Below are 18260 nucleotides of genomic sequence, written 5' to 3'. Positions count from 1 at the left end.
TTTTATCGTGGGCCTTTTAAGTTATGTCTAACAGATCATATGAACTGCACAGTGTCTTATAAAATTGAAGAGTATTCAATAGAAATATGAAAATTAAAATTTAAAATAATAGAGGCAGGTTTGAGGGGGGGATTTTTTTTTTTTTTTACAAAAACTGTTTTCAGACAGTGATGTTATTGTATTGCCTGTAAGGCAGTTGTAGATGAAAACAAATAATTCACTGTGTGCCTGCCTGCTTTGTGGACTCCAGTGAACTACCAAGTGAAGTTGCTCATAGACAGGTGGTATATTATTGTTCATATGGTTTGTGTGTCTTGATAATTAACATCTAACATAATGTAACATGCTCTCAGACAGAATATTGGGGGGAAAAAGTTGAGAAGTTTGACTTTTTTTTTCCCCTGTCAGAAAGGGATGGGCAGTGCCTCTGTGCCCATCCTCATTCCCTTCAGAAAGCAGTGCTGTAATCCTGTCTTCCAAAAAAAGGGCATGGGTTTGAAAGTAGAAAGGTTATGCTATGATATCAATGTCCTGTGCCTTGGCTAGTAAGTTTTCAATAGCATTGCTGTCCTGTTTCTATTCTAGCAAGCTGTGCTGTGTGCTTGTATATAACTTTTGATGTCTTACAGACTGGTAAATTAACTCCACATTCATTTTATTAAGAACTCATTTTATTAAAAATTTTATTAAGTATTGCTGACAAACTCATCTTTTTCCTGCCCAGTATGATGAATTGGTTCCTGCATCCCTGACAACCAAATATGGAGGGTTTTATATCAACACTGGTACACTGCAGTTCCGCCAGGCATCTGACTCAGAGGATGAAGACTTTGCAGAAGACAAAAAGCATAGGCCACCTAAAGTGAGTGATCTTTGATTGATCTTAATTGTGCTTTTTATACTGAAGTAACAGCCAGGTGGACATGGGGAAACACTTGATATGCTTAGAATGGCTCAGATGAAGAGGCTGAAAGCAGAGTGATGTACAGTACTGTTCTGTTGAGTTTTCTGTGTTGTGGCTCAAGTACTAGTATGCGGGAAATAACTTGGGATGTCCACACGCTGTCTTGTAAGGCTAACCATCTGTTTAGTCAGGCTAGCAAGTTGTGGCCATCCATTTTGAAGTGACAGATGATTCTGTAGTTTTATAGGAATTTTATTATACAAGATGAAAACTTAAATTCTCCAACACTGCTTTTTTGATTTTGCAAAAAGCTTGCATGATTTGAAGTTTTTCCTAATATTAAGAATAACACCTAAACCAAAATATCTGTTAAAATAAACTCAGCACATAAGAATAGCTATATTAAAAAGTATATATATGGTCTTGGCCAAATAGCATGCTGTGCTGTTCTGTGTACTTTGAAAAGTTACGATCAGTGCAAACTTAATTGCTTACGTATGACATTCACAAGTTCTGTGCCATTCCAAGAACTTCCCACTTTCTCATGTCTTTCCCTGCTCTGCAATTCTTTAAGTTAAACGTAATTTTAAGATTCTTGTATTGGATCTGCCCGGGATGGAATTAACTTTCTTCATAGCAGCTGTTATGGTGCTATGATTTGGATTTGCGACGAAAATAATGTTGTTAACACACTGGAGTTTTGTTTGTTGCTGAATAATGTTTGCACAATGTGAAGACTTTCTTTTTCCCTGTCCTATACCAACAGGTAGGCTAGGGATCAGCAAGAACTTGGGAGGGGAGACAGCTGATCTGAATTTTCCAGAAAGATATTGCATACTGTGTAACTTCATATTCCTCAATGAAACTCTGGTAGCAGAAGAAGAAGGTGGGGGGGGATTCAGTCTTCCAAGGTGGCCATTGCTTATACTGGCTTGGGATCAGTCTGCTTGTGCCTTGAAGTATTTTTCTTATTGAAAACTCTGAATTCAGTAACTGTTTAAAAATGATTAATGATTGAGACTTGTCAGTAGCTATAATTGCTGCTAGGAATCCATTGGTACTGTTTGCCTTTACACATATTGAGGTATTTTTTCTGGCTCTGAATTGGGAAGTGTAAGGAAAATGAAATGTTTCTTGTGGTAAAAGTCCCTTAAGGTGGAAGAATCATTGTCCTTTATTTGATCTATTTTCTAGATAGCAAAGTTAAAAGAAAGTGAAGATCGTGGAATGAAGAAGCGCAAACGGAAAGATGAAGGGACAGAAAAGGAGAAGAAGCCTCGGAAAATGAAAGTTCCTAAGCAGTTGGGGTAGGTTTCTTTCTTTAGATGAACCCTTGTGTGAGAGATTTGGTTTCAAGATTCTGTGCCACAGCAAGATTGTCACAGCTGTTTAGAATATTGTATTTTTAAACTATAATGAATAGCTCTTAGATTTGGGGTTGGAATGTGTGGTGTTTTTGCATAAATAAGTCCTACAAGCTATTTATTTTGAACAAGGAATAATAGAACAAGGAAAGACAAATAACAGAAAAAAGATTTGAGTATATGAATAGCATTATCTATCATAGTTCTACCTGAAGTCTTATGTAGCACTAAGGATTGCATATTCTAATGAAAAATAATTTTCTTCCCATCCCTTGGTTTCTAATCTGAAAAACTCTAAACATAGCTTATTCTACATCTTTCTCACTAACTTTGTATGTGCTTTCCCGAGTTCTGAGGCTAGCATGGAAAGATTAAGGTGGTGAGTTTTATTTTTAATCAGCTTCTAGAAAACTGTCATTGAGTGAAACTTTTCATATGAATATTCAAGTTGGTACTGAAATTTATTGATAGCATTTTTTTATCAAGGTGATAAACTGGCGGAAAACGCTCAGTGTAAGCAGCAGATGTTGAGACTACATATCAAAATTCTTAGCAATGAAGAGAATTTTTTTAAATGTACACAGTGTGCCTAGACTTAAAGTGACCTGCCACCATTCAGAAGTCTTCTGAGAGGCAAGTTTAAGTATTTTAGTAGCATAGATCAGTCATGAGTACAACAACTGTGCCAACATCTTTATAATTAAATTGTGAAGTCAAAAGTAAATAACCTTTGCCTTAATGTATATAAAACTTAACAAATCAAATCAGTTGGAGAACATTAAATCACATGGCTAGCAAAGAGTTATGGTAGTTGGTAGAACAGACTGAACATGGAAGCACAAATTACTTGTTTCTTCCCAGGATAATTTTTCAATTGTACTAAACTCCCAGATTTTTGTTGAAGGTTACTAAGACCTCAAAAGTCACATGCATTCTAATGAAGGATTTTTTTCCTCTGCAGAGTAATGGCCTTAAATTCACACAAGTCTGAAAAGAAGAAAAAAAAATTGTATAAAGACTCACTCTCTCTGGCTGCCATGATCCGTAAATTTCAAAAGGAGAAGGAAGCCATGAGGAAGAAGGAATCTAGTCCAAAACCTCCAGTGACTGTTGCAACCTCTACCCCTAGTAAAATTCCTTCTTCCTCTCTCAGTGCAGGAAATGATATCTCTGACTTGAATCTTAGGATCAATGACCCTGTCCTCTCCATTTTTGGTAGCACAAATGACCGTGAGCTCCTGCAAGAGACTGAAAGTGCCCTGGAGATGCTGGGAGACATTGACTTTGACAAGTTGCTTGATGGCGCTTCTGATGGCAGCCCGGTATCTGAGCTGTCAGGAGAAAATGGAAATGTCACTCAGGCAACCTACACCTCTCAGGTCATGACACCCAAGCAGGTGCCTGCCCTCCCAGAAGGTCTGCCTACGCTTCTTGAAAAGCGCATTGGAGACCTTCGAACAGTAAGTATGAATTCGCTGCTAAGGAATTGCATTCAGGAATCTGAGAGAACAAGGAAGAGTAACTAGGGCCTGAGTTGTCCTCCTTCAATTGCTGACTGAAGCTCTACAAAATAGAATTTGTCTTAATGTCAGTCTTAATGGCTTTACTTATACTGAGGTGAAAATGGACACAGAGATGATGCAGGTCAATTATTAAAGCAATGTTTGTTTCACAGTGGAGACAAGGTTTTATAAATCTTCTATGTATAATAATTTGTAATGTTTGTTTGGGTTTTTCCCATAATGGAAGTACCAGTGTTATTTAATTTGAATTATTAGTTGGTGAAATGAATGGGTCTCTTCTTGTGTTGGAGGAGGAAACCTTAAATATGACTGCAGCTTTTACAAATCAATGTCTTGATTTTTTGGCTTTGTAATGTAAATGGTAACCTGCCAGTTTGGAAAAAAACAAAACAAAACCAAACACCAAAGCAACAACAAAAAACATTCCAAAACACCACCCAACCAAAAAACAAAATGCAATAACCACAAAACTGAGTATTTTCTTTTGGAAGATTAGAATGGAAACCAAACTTGTCAATATTAAAGAAAAGTATTAAATCTGCAGGTTACAAACATTCCAATAGCTTATTGAAAGGGATCAGAGCTGTTAAGGTATTACATGCTTCTTGTTTCAGTTGTAGATGTTATCTGAAGTTGAGAATAAATTTGTTGTTTGATTGTCCAGATTCTGATATTAAAGCTTTTCCTCACTCAGAATAAAGTGCAGCTTTTCCTTACTCAGAGCAAGTTTTGAAAAAGCAGTTCAAGTTACTACCTTTTTTGGGAAAAAAAAAAAAATTCAACAGCAAAGCTTGCTTTGCTATATGTTAGACTAATGATAAAGCAAGGTTTATCCTACCTGTATATACAAGTTTCAGTGTTCTTATTTTAAAATATACCAAGCTAAATACAGCCAAGGTGTTAATATTTACTCAAGTGAGATTTATTTTGCTATGAATCAACAATAAGCTTCTAGCAAAACAGCAGAACAACTGGATTAGCCCAAAAGTCAGGAAGTGTTAGTGGCCTGTCCCGAATTCATGCTTCTTCCCTGTATAATGAGCCCCCCTCAGTTGGGAGAAAGATTTAATTCAGTGGCTCTTGGAAAACCTAATTCTTCTCTCTTCTGCTTTCAATCATGTTTTCTGGAAGTTGGGTGCTGGCTGAGCAGAGCAAGTCTATCCATACACTTGGGGAAAAACTAGACTGTGTGTTGACTTAATTGCAACTTCCTTACCTTCTGCAAATTACAGTTAACTGCCCTATTATCATTGGGGGAAAACATCTTCTAAAAAGCAGGAAAAACTAGATGGGTCTTGTGAGATACTCAGCAGGCTCACAGCTTTAGTGCTCTTTACTGCGAAGAAAGCTAACAAGTTTATAAAGCTGTAGGAAGAAACTTGTGTTCCATGAATGGAGTATGATATATCTAGATTAAAAAAATAATTTAGAAAACCATCAACTAAAAATCAGTCAGGAAGTTTTTATTGTATTTATATATTAATGTCTTCTGGTCCCTAAATGGGCAATTCTGAACTACCATGACAGAAGACAATATTGTACACAAGCATAAAAGTAATAAAATGACTTTATTTTCTATTGTGAAGGTAACTGTTAAAATAATCTGTCAATGGAACACAACCGAACAAAACAGTTCAGTGATAGCAATGCAGATTTTGAATCTGCCAATGCTGCTCTCTTCAAAAGGCAGCAACATTGTCTGCTATGAGTGTAATGCTGAAATCGGCTTTTAAGGTCTACATGGGACCGGAATGTCAAAGTGTAACTTTCCTTCCACTTTATATAAACCAGAAGATGATTATGATAATCCTTATGTTAATTATGCTTAAAGGCGCTGGGTTTAAGACGTTCACACTTGTCTTTTGATATCCTATCACTTTTAAACATCTATAACCTTTCTAATTTTTTTAGCAGGACAAAGGCTTCAGTATTCTTAAACAGATAGTACCATCCCCTCAGCAGCTGAATTTGCACTAGAAAGTAGTGAGCAGAATGCAGTCCTGAGAGGAACTTAAAAAAACCTCTGGTATCAATGTTCATGACTGAAGCAGTAAATTGTTCAGGCAATGGGCTACCTTATGATTTCCGATAGACTGAGACTCCTGTTTTCCTGTGCAGTGTAGAGTTCACAGTTCCAGAATATACTTTTTTTTCCCCAAGCATAAATGGGTCAGTTACAAAGAGCAAGAACAGTAAGTATTTCATAGTAATAAAGGGATTTTTATCAAGTTAACACTTGCATTTATATGTAGTTTTTAGCCATGATGTTACAAGTAACTCTTCTTTTTACAAGGTAGTATTATTGGGTTTAAACTTATTTGAATATTCAGCCTCTTAGCATGTTGGCTGCCTCTGATGTTTGTCAGCCACTATACTCTTCTGCATGCATATCCTTCTCCAGCTCCTCTAGGTATGCATTGTCTGGTCCAAGTGTCAGAATGTGAGATGACAGTAAGCCTCTAAAAGTCTGGGGTGGTTTTTCTCTTCTATAAATCTGCAGAGTGGATGAACACTAGAGAGAAAATCTTACTGATCTTTGTAGAATGGTGCAGGGAATTGGCTTTTTCCTCCAAGCTGTCATTGTGAAAATAATCTAGGTGATAAGAACAAAGATAAAGGGATTCTGCATGGGAGTTCCTGCAAGATCAGTGAAAACTTCTAATAAAAGGAAGTGTATGTATAGGAATAAGGCTGTCTTTGTTTTGTTTGGTTGATTTGGTTTGTTTGTTTTTTTTCCCCCACCCCAAACAGACTCAGGAAGAGACCAGGCAAAATTACTAGAGAGATGTAGTCTAAAGATGGTGGGAATGCTGGAGAGCACCAGAACAGAGGGATGAGGTATTCCTCTAGCACACATAATCCCTTTGCAGAAATTGCAATGAAAGATTTAGGTGGATCTGAGAAGGCTGAGATGTTGTAACTGGGTGAGGGATGTAACAGGGGTAGAAAAGCAGCGTTTTGTACACTTGAGAGTAGAAATGTGTTGATGTTCTTGCCTATTTGACTTGTGAATCAATGCTCCTCCTGTTAAAGCAAATGGTGGTAGTGGAATCTTGCTGGTGGTGAGATAGTAAAACACGTCTATCATTTTTTTCTTTGTGCTTATCGAAACGATGAATGTGTTAACATGAGTGATCCAGGCAGGTTCTAAGTAGAATGATTATTTGCCCTAGAGCAAGGGGGTTTTGAATATAATAAGAATCCTCACCTCTTTTCTGAACAGCTGAGTGTAGTTTGGTTTTGTTTACTTTTTTCCAAGTAATTCTATTCTCTGGAAAATAAGAATTATTACTGTATTTTCAGGCCGCCAAGATGTTTGATGAAGAAGGCAGGAAGAAGTTTTTCACGCAAGACATGAATAATATTCTGCTGGAGTAAGTGCTTATCTGTACAACCTTCCCTTTTTGGAAAGGGGGTGAAAGGAAAAGTACAGAAGAGGAAATGTTATTGAGGTTGTTCCAACAAAGCCCTTAAAAGTCAATGAAGGTAGATCAGTCTAAGCTAGTTATTAGCTAAAGAGATTTATATATTAATACAATTCCTGTCATGACTGTCTGTCTTTATCCAGTGTAAAGTGTCTTGTAGTGCCCTGTGTCCTTGATTTCATGCGTGAAATTCAACAAAACTGTCATTATTTCTTCCTATCCCCCACTTCCATAACTGAAAACACTTTCAGCTTTCATGAAGGAAAATGCCGTCTCTTTTTATGCTGTTAAGAGTTTAATATAGAAGGTTCTGTGTTCATAATCTAAGAAAAAAAAGTAACCGCTAGAAGACTGTAGCAGTCAAAATTGTATCAAGGTGTATGTGAAATGGTGGGAGGTTTTCTCTTTAGAAATGAAATTTGAATGACAGTGTTTCAACGTGGCTGGAGAAGTGTGTATATGAATGGTTTCTTGCCATTGATTAAGACTTCCTCCATTCGTAAAACAATTTAACTGTCGAAAATGTCCCAAGCTGCTATTTTTAGTATGCATTGCTAGGATATGTTACAAAGCTTCCTTAGGTTTTTGTTCAGTTGTCATCTTCATCTTGGAGAGCCTCACTGGTTGACTCTCTTTTGTTTGTCAGTATTGAGCTACAGTTACAGGAGATAAATCCTGCCGTCCGCAACGGAGTATACTCTCACCTTGAGGCTTTTGTGCCGTGCAATAAGGACACACTGATAAAGCGTCTGAAGAAGTTACACCTCAATGTCCAGGTAACGGAGAGATTAGCTCCAGCATGAGTCATTTATGTAACAGTGGTGAGGATAGAATGCAGGAGAGTACAGCAACAGCCGAAGACTTTGTATCAGTTGCTAAATCAGCTTAAAAGCTTTTTTTTCTGTGTATGTGCTGTTGTCAGTTCTTTAGAAACAAATATTTTAAGTATTTCAGACCATTTATTTGTGAATGAAGTGCTTTCATCTTGAAAGCTGGGTGCAGGATGCTTATCAAAGTAGCAGAACTAGAAAGCCACAGTAATCATAGTTATGACAGGCTAAAAAAAAAATACTGTATTCATTTTTGTGGTGAGAAAATAGACAGGCAAGACTAATAATAGATGACCCAGCCTGTACTGTCTGTGCAAATTTGCCTTTGTGGCTAGGTCTTACAAATACTTTATATGTGCCATGGAGGAAATGGCTGTTGCAGTCTCTAGTTAGCACTGGGAATATTGCCTCATGAGTGAATGTCAAATAATTTTTGTGAAACTATCAGAAACATTCTTTACATTGCATCTAATAGGGCTGCTTTGGTGTTTCTCTTTTTACAGGATGACCGCTTGAGAGAACCACTGCAAAAGCTAAAACTGGCTGTCAGTAACGTCATGCCTGAACAGTTATGCAAGTACCAAGAGGACTGTCAGGCCCGCAATCAAGCCAAGAATGCCAAGTAGGTATTTCTGGAATCTGTGCATGCCCATTCTAGAGTCCGGCTGGAAGTCTGTCACGATGTTGTTCATTCCCTGAGCTCAGCAAAGTACTCAGCTCCAGTTTACAGGTGTCTGTAGGTTTTTAATTGTACAAAGTACTTAGTTTTGTGTATGTGATGTTGTCACCTGACTTTAGAAAGAAATTCCATTACCTGAATGAAGTAGCTCTTGCCAGAAAAAAAATTATGGACTGTGAGGAGGATACTGGAGATTCCCAAAATGCCGGATTAATGGAGGAAGATGGTGTGTTCAGGTTCTTGATATATTTTGTCCTTGTTCACTGTAATTGCTTCCCTCATAGTTTACTAATTTTAGACTTAGAGAACCATTAATAGATTGATAAGCATCCTGCCATTTCCCAGTAGAAGTGCTACATGAAGCTTATACCCAACATCCTTGATAGTATCCATACAGTGTGTCCTTTGTGCTTGTCCCTGAGGACTGTGAAGGAGAGGGAGATGAATTTTACCTTTTCAGAAATGGTATAATGAGAATCTGAAGACAGGTCTCTCTTTTTTTCTTACCTAACACCTAAACCCACGCTCCTTTCTCAAGGAAACATTTTATCTGTGGTGTACACCTATAAAGAAAACAATTGTTCTAACCATAGGTTGCAAGCAGAAGATGAAAGAGAGAAAAATGGATCAGAGGAAGATGATGATGAGAAACCTGGAAAGAGGGTTGTAGGACCCAGAAAGAAGTTTCATTGGGATGACACAGTGAGGTGAGACAAAACTACCTTTTTCTCCAAGCTTTTCACTGACTTCACAAAGGGTTCTCCAAGGCAATGTTGTTATATGATACTGTTTAATAAAAAATTTTTCTCAGAAGTACACCTCAGAGAAGTTTTAGCTAGTGTTGGGGCTAAATAGGCAAGCAAAAGTGCTGCAATGGTAAAGCATCCTTTTCTTTAACTTGAAGGTCAAGATAATCCTATGTCCAGCCCTTTTTTCACTGCTTGTTTGTCTGCTCTGTCCAAATACTTGAGAGTTTTCCTGCTCCTAGGACTTCAAACTTCTTTAAGCAAAGAACAGAGTTACACCTGCTTCCCACCGTTCTAGGAATAGGTCACAAAACATTGTCACCCAATGAGTGGTGATGCTGTTTTGGCAAACCTCTGAGTTCTCAGGCGAGCCAGCATCCAGAACACATGAATCTTAACCTCTCCCATCCCCTCTGAACACAAATTCGATGTTGTCTCTCAAGAGCAATACAGATTCTTGTCTGAAATGATGAATGTTTGGTTTCCTGGAATCGAGTTAACTGAAAACTGAGATTACTATTTTTTAAATAATCTAGGTAGGCTTTTAAGCAAGCAGATCTTTCTGTATTAGTTATTTCCCATGCAAGATCTAAGCTAATTTTACTACAAGTATACATACTATTAAAATGGGCTGGTGGACTTCTTACACTGAGTCTTTTTAGTATGTTAAGATGACAGAGAAGCGAGCTTCATGGAATATATACAAACAGTATAGCTTGGACTGACCTGGAGGGAGCCATACTTAGAGATGTCTAAATCTTGTTTGTGGGTTTTGTTTTGGTTTTTTTTGTTTGTTTGCTTGTTTTTAATTTAAGAGGCTCTGAAAGGCCATTGCTGCTTAACTGTGTGCACTTCAATATTTTTTTTAAGGATAGTAGAAGGCAGCATCCCTGTCAAAGAATCTTTGTTGAAATATTCAGCGTAGAATGGATTTTACTTGCTTTCAGATGTTCTCCATCTTAAATGGGATAAAGGTCACTGTGAAAGGTCACTGAGTGAAGTGACAGGAGATGTTTCAGCTAGGAGGAAACCACAAACAAAATGTAAAAGCAATTACAAAATGATAGTAGAGATGAAAAAAAGAGCCGTACAATCTATTGGAAACGGATAAGTGACAGTAGCAGATAATGGCAGTTGTAGTGGTAAACCTCCAAAAGACGCAATTGGAACTGAGTTCTTCCTACAACTGGCAACACACAGCAGCTGTACAGCATCAGTGCTTCCATTTCTCAGCCTTTTTCTGCTGAGCTTTGAAAGCATTGTTAATTTCAATATATTTGTGTTTCTTTCTGCAGGTCTCTGTTGTGTAATCTTGTCAAGATCAAGCTGGGATGCTATGAGCTAGAGCCAAATAGAAGTCAATCTGCTGAAGATTACCTCAAAACCTTTATGGAAACAGAAGTTAAACCACTTTGGCCTAAAGGTTGGATGCAGGCAAGGTAAGATACCTGCTTTATATTTCTGTTCATTTTGTTGTTAATTATTTCTAGGATCTTGTTTGTCATACATTTGACTCAAGCATGTACTATTAATATAGGTTAAAACTTCAAAATATGTCAGTGGAACTGGAATATTTTATAAGAATTCATGCATTTCAGAAGTTAACTTTGTCTTGTTTACAAGCCTGAGAGATTAAACCCCACTGTTTTCCTTAGAGAACTATTTGCTTTTGTCATCTTCTGGAAACTGAGTTTACTGATGTTCACACCACATTGCATGATGTTTCATTTGAAGGAGCAGTATGAGGCCAGGGGTGACTGCTTGGGAAGTTTTTTTGTCATATAGAAAGTGATAGTGGTTTAGAAAGTAGTTTTGCCTAATGTTGTAAGCAGTCTGATAATGCAGTGTGACAGACTTTAAAATTGTAAGCTGGAACTTCAGCACCAGAATTCACAAAACACTGAGGTTTGTGCTCTTTATTTTCTGTGTGCAACTGGGGTGCTTGTGATGCTCCACTTAAAAATACACCAGTTTCTTAATGAATATTTATTTTTGCTTCCTACTGACTTAAGAGGAAACAGTTGCACAAAGGGAAAAATAAAAAAATGAGAGTGATAGTAATCACTGTGAAATAAAAATTTGACAACGTTTTCAAATATTTTGAAGTGGAGGAAAAGTAGCAAACGTAGATGAAATAATTTCTTTCTTTCTTTCTGTAGCAGCCATTGCAACAGACAGTTTCCCATCAAATCTTGACCTAACTGTAAAAGCTAAATGATACAATAATCATCAACTTTCTCAAGAACACCTTGATTGTAGATTACTGAAATCTGTAAAACTGTAAAAATAACTGTACGAAGATACTTCCTAGAGTAGTCAGTGTAGACAATGAGGTTGTAATAAGCTGCTTGTGAAGTAGTAATGAATGGAACAAATGAAGTGTTACAGTTCTTGGCATTCAGCTGATGGGGAGCAATGTAATATAGATTTGGAGGTTGGTATGGTGAAGAATATGCGAATGTGGAGATCAAAGTGGAATCTGAGAAGGAAAACACTGGAACTGTAGCAAGAGGATGTCCTATGTTTACTTACTAGATTACATGAGATTTGTGGGTACTTGGATTTTTCATGACTATTGCAGCTCTACAGGATGTGTTATCGGTGATGAAAAGCTCTTGTTCATGATGTGGTCAGTGCTAGTGTGATGGCAGTGATGTAGGAAAATCTTGTCTGTTCTGGTTTACCTACATGGAAAAAGGGAAGGGCATCAAGTTTTTGTTACTTGTCTGCTTATAGCTGCATGTGGGTAGCAAGCTGAAGTATAAGTACATGGCAGGAATCATTTTCAATTCCACATGTCAGCTCAGGAGTTGATAACACTTCACATGCTTTTATTTCTGTGCTGAGATTTCTCACACCAACTCTCGCTATAATTGGCTCTGCAGTAAAGCATGTGTAAGTCCACTGTAACTGAAGTCACAGAAATGGTACACAGTGGGCTATACAAAATACTAAAGAAAATTAGAAACAAGTTTGGCTGCTATATTCCATTTTCTTTTCCTCTGTGCTTTTAAAAAAAAAACCAACCCCTCCCTCAGCCACAACTAAAAAAAAACCCCAAAAACACCACCAAAAAAATCACACAACACCACAACAGACTAACTGCAAAACCCAAACCTATGGTCAATGTGTGGACATGTAAAGAGTTTACAAGATCATTGTTGTTTAAAATATTTCATTAGTCTTTGAGAAGAAGGAATTAAAAATGTATTTTTTCTGTCCAGCTGAAGGAGGTAATATGCCATTATGTTGACTTCTGCTTGCCATTTACTGAGGTAGTTTGAATATAGACTTGAAATGGTTTTGGTTTTGTAGCATTCTTCTGTCTATGGCACCATGTAACTGCATTGTGATGGCAGTACAGACAAACTAGCTGCTTTGGGGACAGATAATCAAAAGGCTATTTTTAAAATTCAAGGTTGAGTACTGGGTGCTCATAGGCTGATTGCCCCTGTAGAATCACCTTATATTTATTTTCTTGCCATTCTTTTAGGATGCTTTTTAAAGAAAGCCGAAGTGTTCACAATCACCTCACTTCTGCTCCGTGAGTATAATATTGGCAACTTACTAGCATCTTTAGCTTGTTCATAGTATTTTTTCCCATCTTCATGCTGCCTTTTTTTGGACAGAGGGGAGGAGAGGGGGATATTTTAGGATTTGTTTCAAAATATTTATAATGTTCATAATTATTTTTGATGCTTTAATTTAGACATTTACCTGTAATGTTCTTGTAGCATTGTATTTTAACTCGGTTAAATGGTTAGATAACTCAAATAGCTATTCCCTCCTGGGTTAACATCTTTTTCTCAAAGTATTTTTAATCACTATACCTAAAATTTGCTATGCAGCACCTTGAATTGAACTGAAGAGACTGCAGTACTTCCTGCTCTTTTCTCTTCCTCATAAATATCTCTAGCCACAGAAGGCTGTGTGTCTTAGTGGAATTTTACCTTCTTGATTTTTCAGGCAATGTTATGTCCCTCTCAAAAGCTGCCCTCGTTCAGCCATAATTCAAATAAACAGTTATGACTTCAAGTAGCACCCAAATTAGAACCTTTGTGATAAATATGATTAACATAGGATATTTTTTACACAGTAGCAGAACTTGAGTCATGGTCCACCTACAGTAGGGTCTTTTTTTAACCAAGCATATTCCTAGTTGCCTAGGAAAGGAGAATAAGTGACTTATAAGATGGAAATCTGTTGATCCTCTTGAAGAAGTAGAAATGAGGAAAAAATAATGTGAAATGCTTCACTTTTAAGTTGAAGCTGATGACTTAATTGTTAATGCTGTCCTTGCTCACAGAACTGCGGTTGGTGTTATGGTGTTTACACTGCAAAAGAGCCTGGGAGTTTGTTAAATGGCGTTTTGCAACAAACAGAAGTTAGATATAACTATTTCACAGTTGATAAGCAACAAAACATTTTTTTGGGGGGCAGGGAATGCAACAAGTATACACCTCAGTGACAGCAACATCAATATAACATGAAATTATGGGACTATTATAGGTGACTTCAGTATAGAAAAAGCTTTGCTAAGTAAACAAACTCTATAAGAGGTTGAAATTACTTGATATTTTGAAGTTTCTCTAAATTGGAAAAATAAAAATCAGCCCTCCTGATATGCATTGGGTTATATCAGCAACTCAGTGAATTTTGCAAGTAATTTGATTAGAGATACATGACCAAAAAAAAGGATTAAAAGTGTGCTTGTTCTCCTCTCCTCTCCCAACCCATTTTCTGTTTCAAGGTTGTTTTATTATTAAAGCTGGACCTCAGTAGTCATCCTTGTATTTTATTGAAATATCATCAGGGTAACAGTTTAAAGAAAAGGAGGGCAAGTCATTTTAGTGTTCTGATGTGCATGTATCTCCTCTGCTTTAGGGCAAAGAAGAAGGTGATTCTGGCACCTAAACCCAAAGGGAAGGTAAATGCCTATTTAAATATCTGAGTTATATATGACTGACTGATACAACCTGTTTCATGCCCCTGACCCAGAGAAATTCTGATAAAAGGATTCCATCAGGAGATGTTATAAGAGCTTATTGACTTGGTGGTGTATTATTTTAAATAAAATAATACAAAATACTATAAAAGCTTTGTAACTTTAAGATATATTAGGTTTTTGAAAATTGATTATGAAGAAATACTAGTTCCAGAAAAGTTTCACATTTTTAGTGTGTGCTTGGTTTGTTTTCAGCTTGTATTAAATTTGCAACACTGGAAAAATGTGTGGTTGGGAGGATGACCTAGTAAGTTGATAGAAGTTCTCATTAGACATGACTAGGTGTTGTCTTAGTTCTGTATGAATTTTACCTAGTGATCAGATTCACTACCCTGTTCTTCACAGCATTGATTATTCTTAATTGTGGGGGGCACTTCTAGTTGTGTGGAGCACCTGCATTAGGTTTTTAAATATAAGTATTGAATTAGCACATGGCACTCCAACACCTGCATATAATAGGTATCTTAACATGAAAATTACAATAGTAGATCTTTGGTTCATCTGAATTTACAGAATAATAGTATTGCAATAAAGACGACTTTAGATCCACTCCAGAAAGGCTATTAAACCTGTCTTATCTTTTCATTCTCAGGACTCCAGTCCAAAGAAAGAACAGAAAACATGTATGTCTTCGGTCAATTCAAGTTGTGCTACTGTACTGAGTTCCAGCACACCTGTCTGCACCCCAGCCAGCTCTAGCTGCACACCAGCTCCAGAGACGATCTGCTTGGACGACTCGCTGGATGAAGATCTCTCTTTCCACCCACCCTCACTGGACTCTATTTCTGATGCTCTGGCTGTTATCAATAATGGTGCCAAGGGATCACCTCTTGGGTCCACTATAGAGACACCAACATCCAGACCTCGCCCGGGGCTGAGGGAGGAGAAACTAGCAAGCATTATGAGTAAGTTGCCCCTGGCAACTTCAAAGAAAGTAGAGCCCACTCAAACTCCCCATTCATCAAGTCTTATTGCTGGTCACACAGGGCCAGTACCAAAGAAACCCCAGGACCTAGTTCACACTGGTATCTCTTCAGGCCTTATTGCTGGATCTTCAATTCAAAATCCTAAGGTTTCCTTAGAGCCTTTGCCAGCCAAACTACTTCAGCAAGGACTACAGAGGTCAAGCCAGATCCAAGCTGCTTCCTCCTCTTCACAGACTCATGTTTCTTCTTCTAAGACCCAAGCAGCTATTGCCACCTCTTCTCAAAGAACCAAGGATGCTAATATCTTGGTATCATCTTCTGAGGCTCAAGGTGGTTCTTCCTCAACATCACAAGTGACAAAGGTGCACCAGCATTCAGCTGTACAGCAGAAATATGTATCTCCTTTACAAGCAACTATTAGTAAATCACAGAGCAATCCAGTGGTGAAATTGAGTAGTAATCCCAAACTGTCTTGCTCTTCACCAGTCATCAAGGCTCAAGATAAGTCTGTAGTATATCGCCTGCCTTTGTCTAATCCCTCATCTGGAAGTGGATCTCAAGTGTCTCACCCACTGGTTTCTCGGACAACATCCAGCACCTCTACCTCTAGTAACTATTTAGCCAAGGCTATGGTGTCACAAGTTTCTTCCCAGGGTTTCAAGCCTCCCTTCTCCATGGCTGCCTCTCCCAAACCTGCTGCCTCTCCTAAGCCCACTGCATCTAAGCCCTCTGTGACATCCAAGCCCAATGCATCACCTAAATTTTCATCCAAGTCCACCTCATCCCCCAGGCCTGCAACAACACCCAGTTCTTCCAGTTCAAGTGCACTAGTTTCCCAGAGTAGTCACTCCAGCAACAACCCCCTTCATAAACAGACCAGTGGTGTAAATATCAGCAGGCAGTCTCCCACCATGAATTTGCTGCCCTCTAATCGCACCTCAGGCCTTCAGCCTGCAAAGAACCCTCAGGCTTCTTCGAAATTGCCCAACTCTTCTCCTTCTGGAACTGTTGGTAAAAATAATGTGGGTGGAGTTGGAATGAATGTACCTGCCAGCAGAGGCAGTAACCTTAACTCAAGTGGAGCTAGTAGGACTAGTCTGTCTGGGGGAGCAGGAAGTGGAACACAGGGTGCTACTAAACAATTGTCAACTCCACACAGACCATCATCTGCCTCAGGGTCTCCAGTTGTAGCAGCCAGTGTGCAGGTATGCATCTAACGAGTTTACATTTAAACCTTACATTCATACTTGTCACATTTATTTTGTAACTGTTATTTCTTACAGTATCTTGGCTTCAAAGTGGGTCATACATTTAATGTGTACACTTTACTAAGCATAAATGCTGATACTGATGAAATTATTTCACCCTAGTGAATAGGTTTTTTCCAGCTTATGTGAAATGTAAGGATCAGTGTGGAATGAATCAGTGTAAAATGTTGGTTGGTCTATACTGTGGAACAGAATGCATTTTGTTTGAGGTTTTGTTTGTTTCATTTTGGTTGTAGGGTTTTTTTTCAGAACACTAGAAAAGATGCTTTGCGTGACCATCTTTTCAGGGGATGTGGTATTTTCTGCACTATTAGATTTGTGTGTTCTTGTATGTTTGTAATGAGGGTGGTCATATGAAAAGGTGTCTTGCTACATTTGTTGCTAAGCTTCATTATTAACTTTGAAAACTAGAGTTCAGTTGCTTGTGGTTTGAGTATAATGCAAGACTTGTATTTAAAATAAGCCCTTCTTGCAAGGGCTTTTCTTTAGTATTTGCGATTAAATATGTATTGTATTTTATAGGATCTAGTCAAACTGAATGAGACAAGTCATTAATATATAAATACCCTAGAAATTGTTTGAGAGCACACTTATGCAGAACTTCATTACTGAAGTACAAGGAATTACAAGTAATACAAAACAAATATTTCGAAAATGCTGTTTTTCTAAAACCCATGCAAACCTATTATTTGCGGAGAAGGCAACCAGCTTTCCCAAGTCGTACATTTGGTTTACTGGGAATGATTTAATTACTGAGATGACTTGAGGTTTTCCTTTCTCTTTATTGCTACCTCTGTCGTGAAGTCTTCACTACTTAAGTAAAATTCAGAAAAGCAATATCACTGTAGATCAGTCTTGGTGTACTGCAAATGGAAAAGCTTTGTGTTGTTCTGAACAATGTACATAGCTATGGCATGGTAGTGATGTATACTCAGGTTTTGGCAATGGTTTATAATATTTTTGTTTGCTATCACATTTTTCTTAATGCAGCTGAGTAACAGGAGGAAGGTTATTTTTACAAGATATTTCTATGGTCTTTCATACTACTGTACCTTAAGTCTTTTACAGTAAACGAGATGTCTGGTAGGCTCTGACACAGCTTTATCATTATTTTGGGTGCTTTGAATGAAAAAAGCACTGAGGTACTACATAGGTCCTAAAGAAGAGCTGAGCCAGATATGGTGTAGTTTGGGTGTTCCAGAGGTGCCTGGAGGAGACAAAGGCCGCAATGAATGGACTGCAGACAGAGTTGGGTTTGTTTTGGTTTGGTTTTTCTCTGGTGCAATCAACGGAATCCAGTGGATACAGTTACTGTGCTGCAGAAGAAAATGTGAAAGGGGTGTGGTAGTGCTTTAAAGATAACAGACAAGGGAAATAAGTAGAAATGTCTTGCATGAGATGAATTCTGGCAAACCTTCCTCTAGTTAAAGGCAACTAATTTTTTTTCAGAAATACTGATCACTTGGGGAATTAAATGCATTTTGACAGACAGTAATGTTGAAGAGGACTGGAGTGGGTGTGGTGAATTATCAAGTAACATGAGTGCATACTGTAATACAGCAAAATAAGGTGTGTTGGTATATATAGGGG

General features: G+C 37.8%; 2 protein-coding genes across 5 annotated transcripts in view; both read left to right on the top strand.

Annotated features, from left to right (window-relative positions):
* Positions 1-18260, top strand: part of ATF7IP (activating transcription factor 7 interacting protein) — a 367200-nt gene that overhangs the window by 297236 nt on the left and 51704 nt on the right. The window lies entirely within an intron of this gene.
* UBN2 (ubinuclein 2) overlaps positions 1-18260 on the top strand; it is a 48753-nt gene that overhangs the window by 16615 nt on the left and 13878 nt on the right. For 2 of the 4 annotated variants that reach the window (XM_080362932.1, XM_080362931.1), the window contains exons 4-14: positions 725-862; positions 2099-2211; positions 3230-3728; positions 7095-7165; positions 7863-7992; positions 8550-8668; positions 9319-9432; positions 10767-10910; positions 12929-13015; positions 14356-14398; positions 15069-16607. In XM_080362932.1, the coding sequence (XP_080219058.1) occupies positions 725-862; positions 2099-2211; positions 3230-3728; positions 7095-7165; positions 7863-7992; positions 8550-8668; positions 9319-9432; positions 10767-10910; positions 12929-13015; positions 14356-14398; positions 15069-16607 (2997 nt within the window). The remainder of the gene's footprint in view (positions 1-724; positions 863-2098; positions 2212-3229; positions 3729-7094; positions 7166-7862; positions 7993-8549; positions 8669-9318; positions 9433-10766; positions 10911-12928; positions 13016-14355; positions 14399-15068; positions 16608-18260) is intronic. The other 2 variants (XM_080362934.1, XM_080362933.1) reach the window with 2 other exon arrangements.

The sequence above is a fragment of the Nesoenas mayeri genome, assembly GCF_963082525.1.
Source record: "Nesoenas mayeri genome assembly, chromosome: 1".
In the NCBI taxonomy this organism is placed as follows: domain Eukaryota; kingdom Metazoa; phylum Chordata; class Aves; order Columbiformes; family Columbidae; genus Nesoenas; species Nesoenas mayeri.
This window is presented reverse-complemented; position numbering and strand designations above follow the sequence as displayed.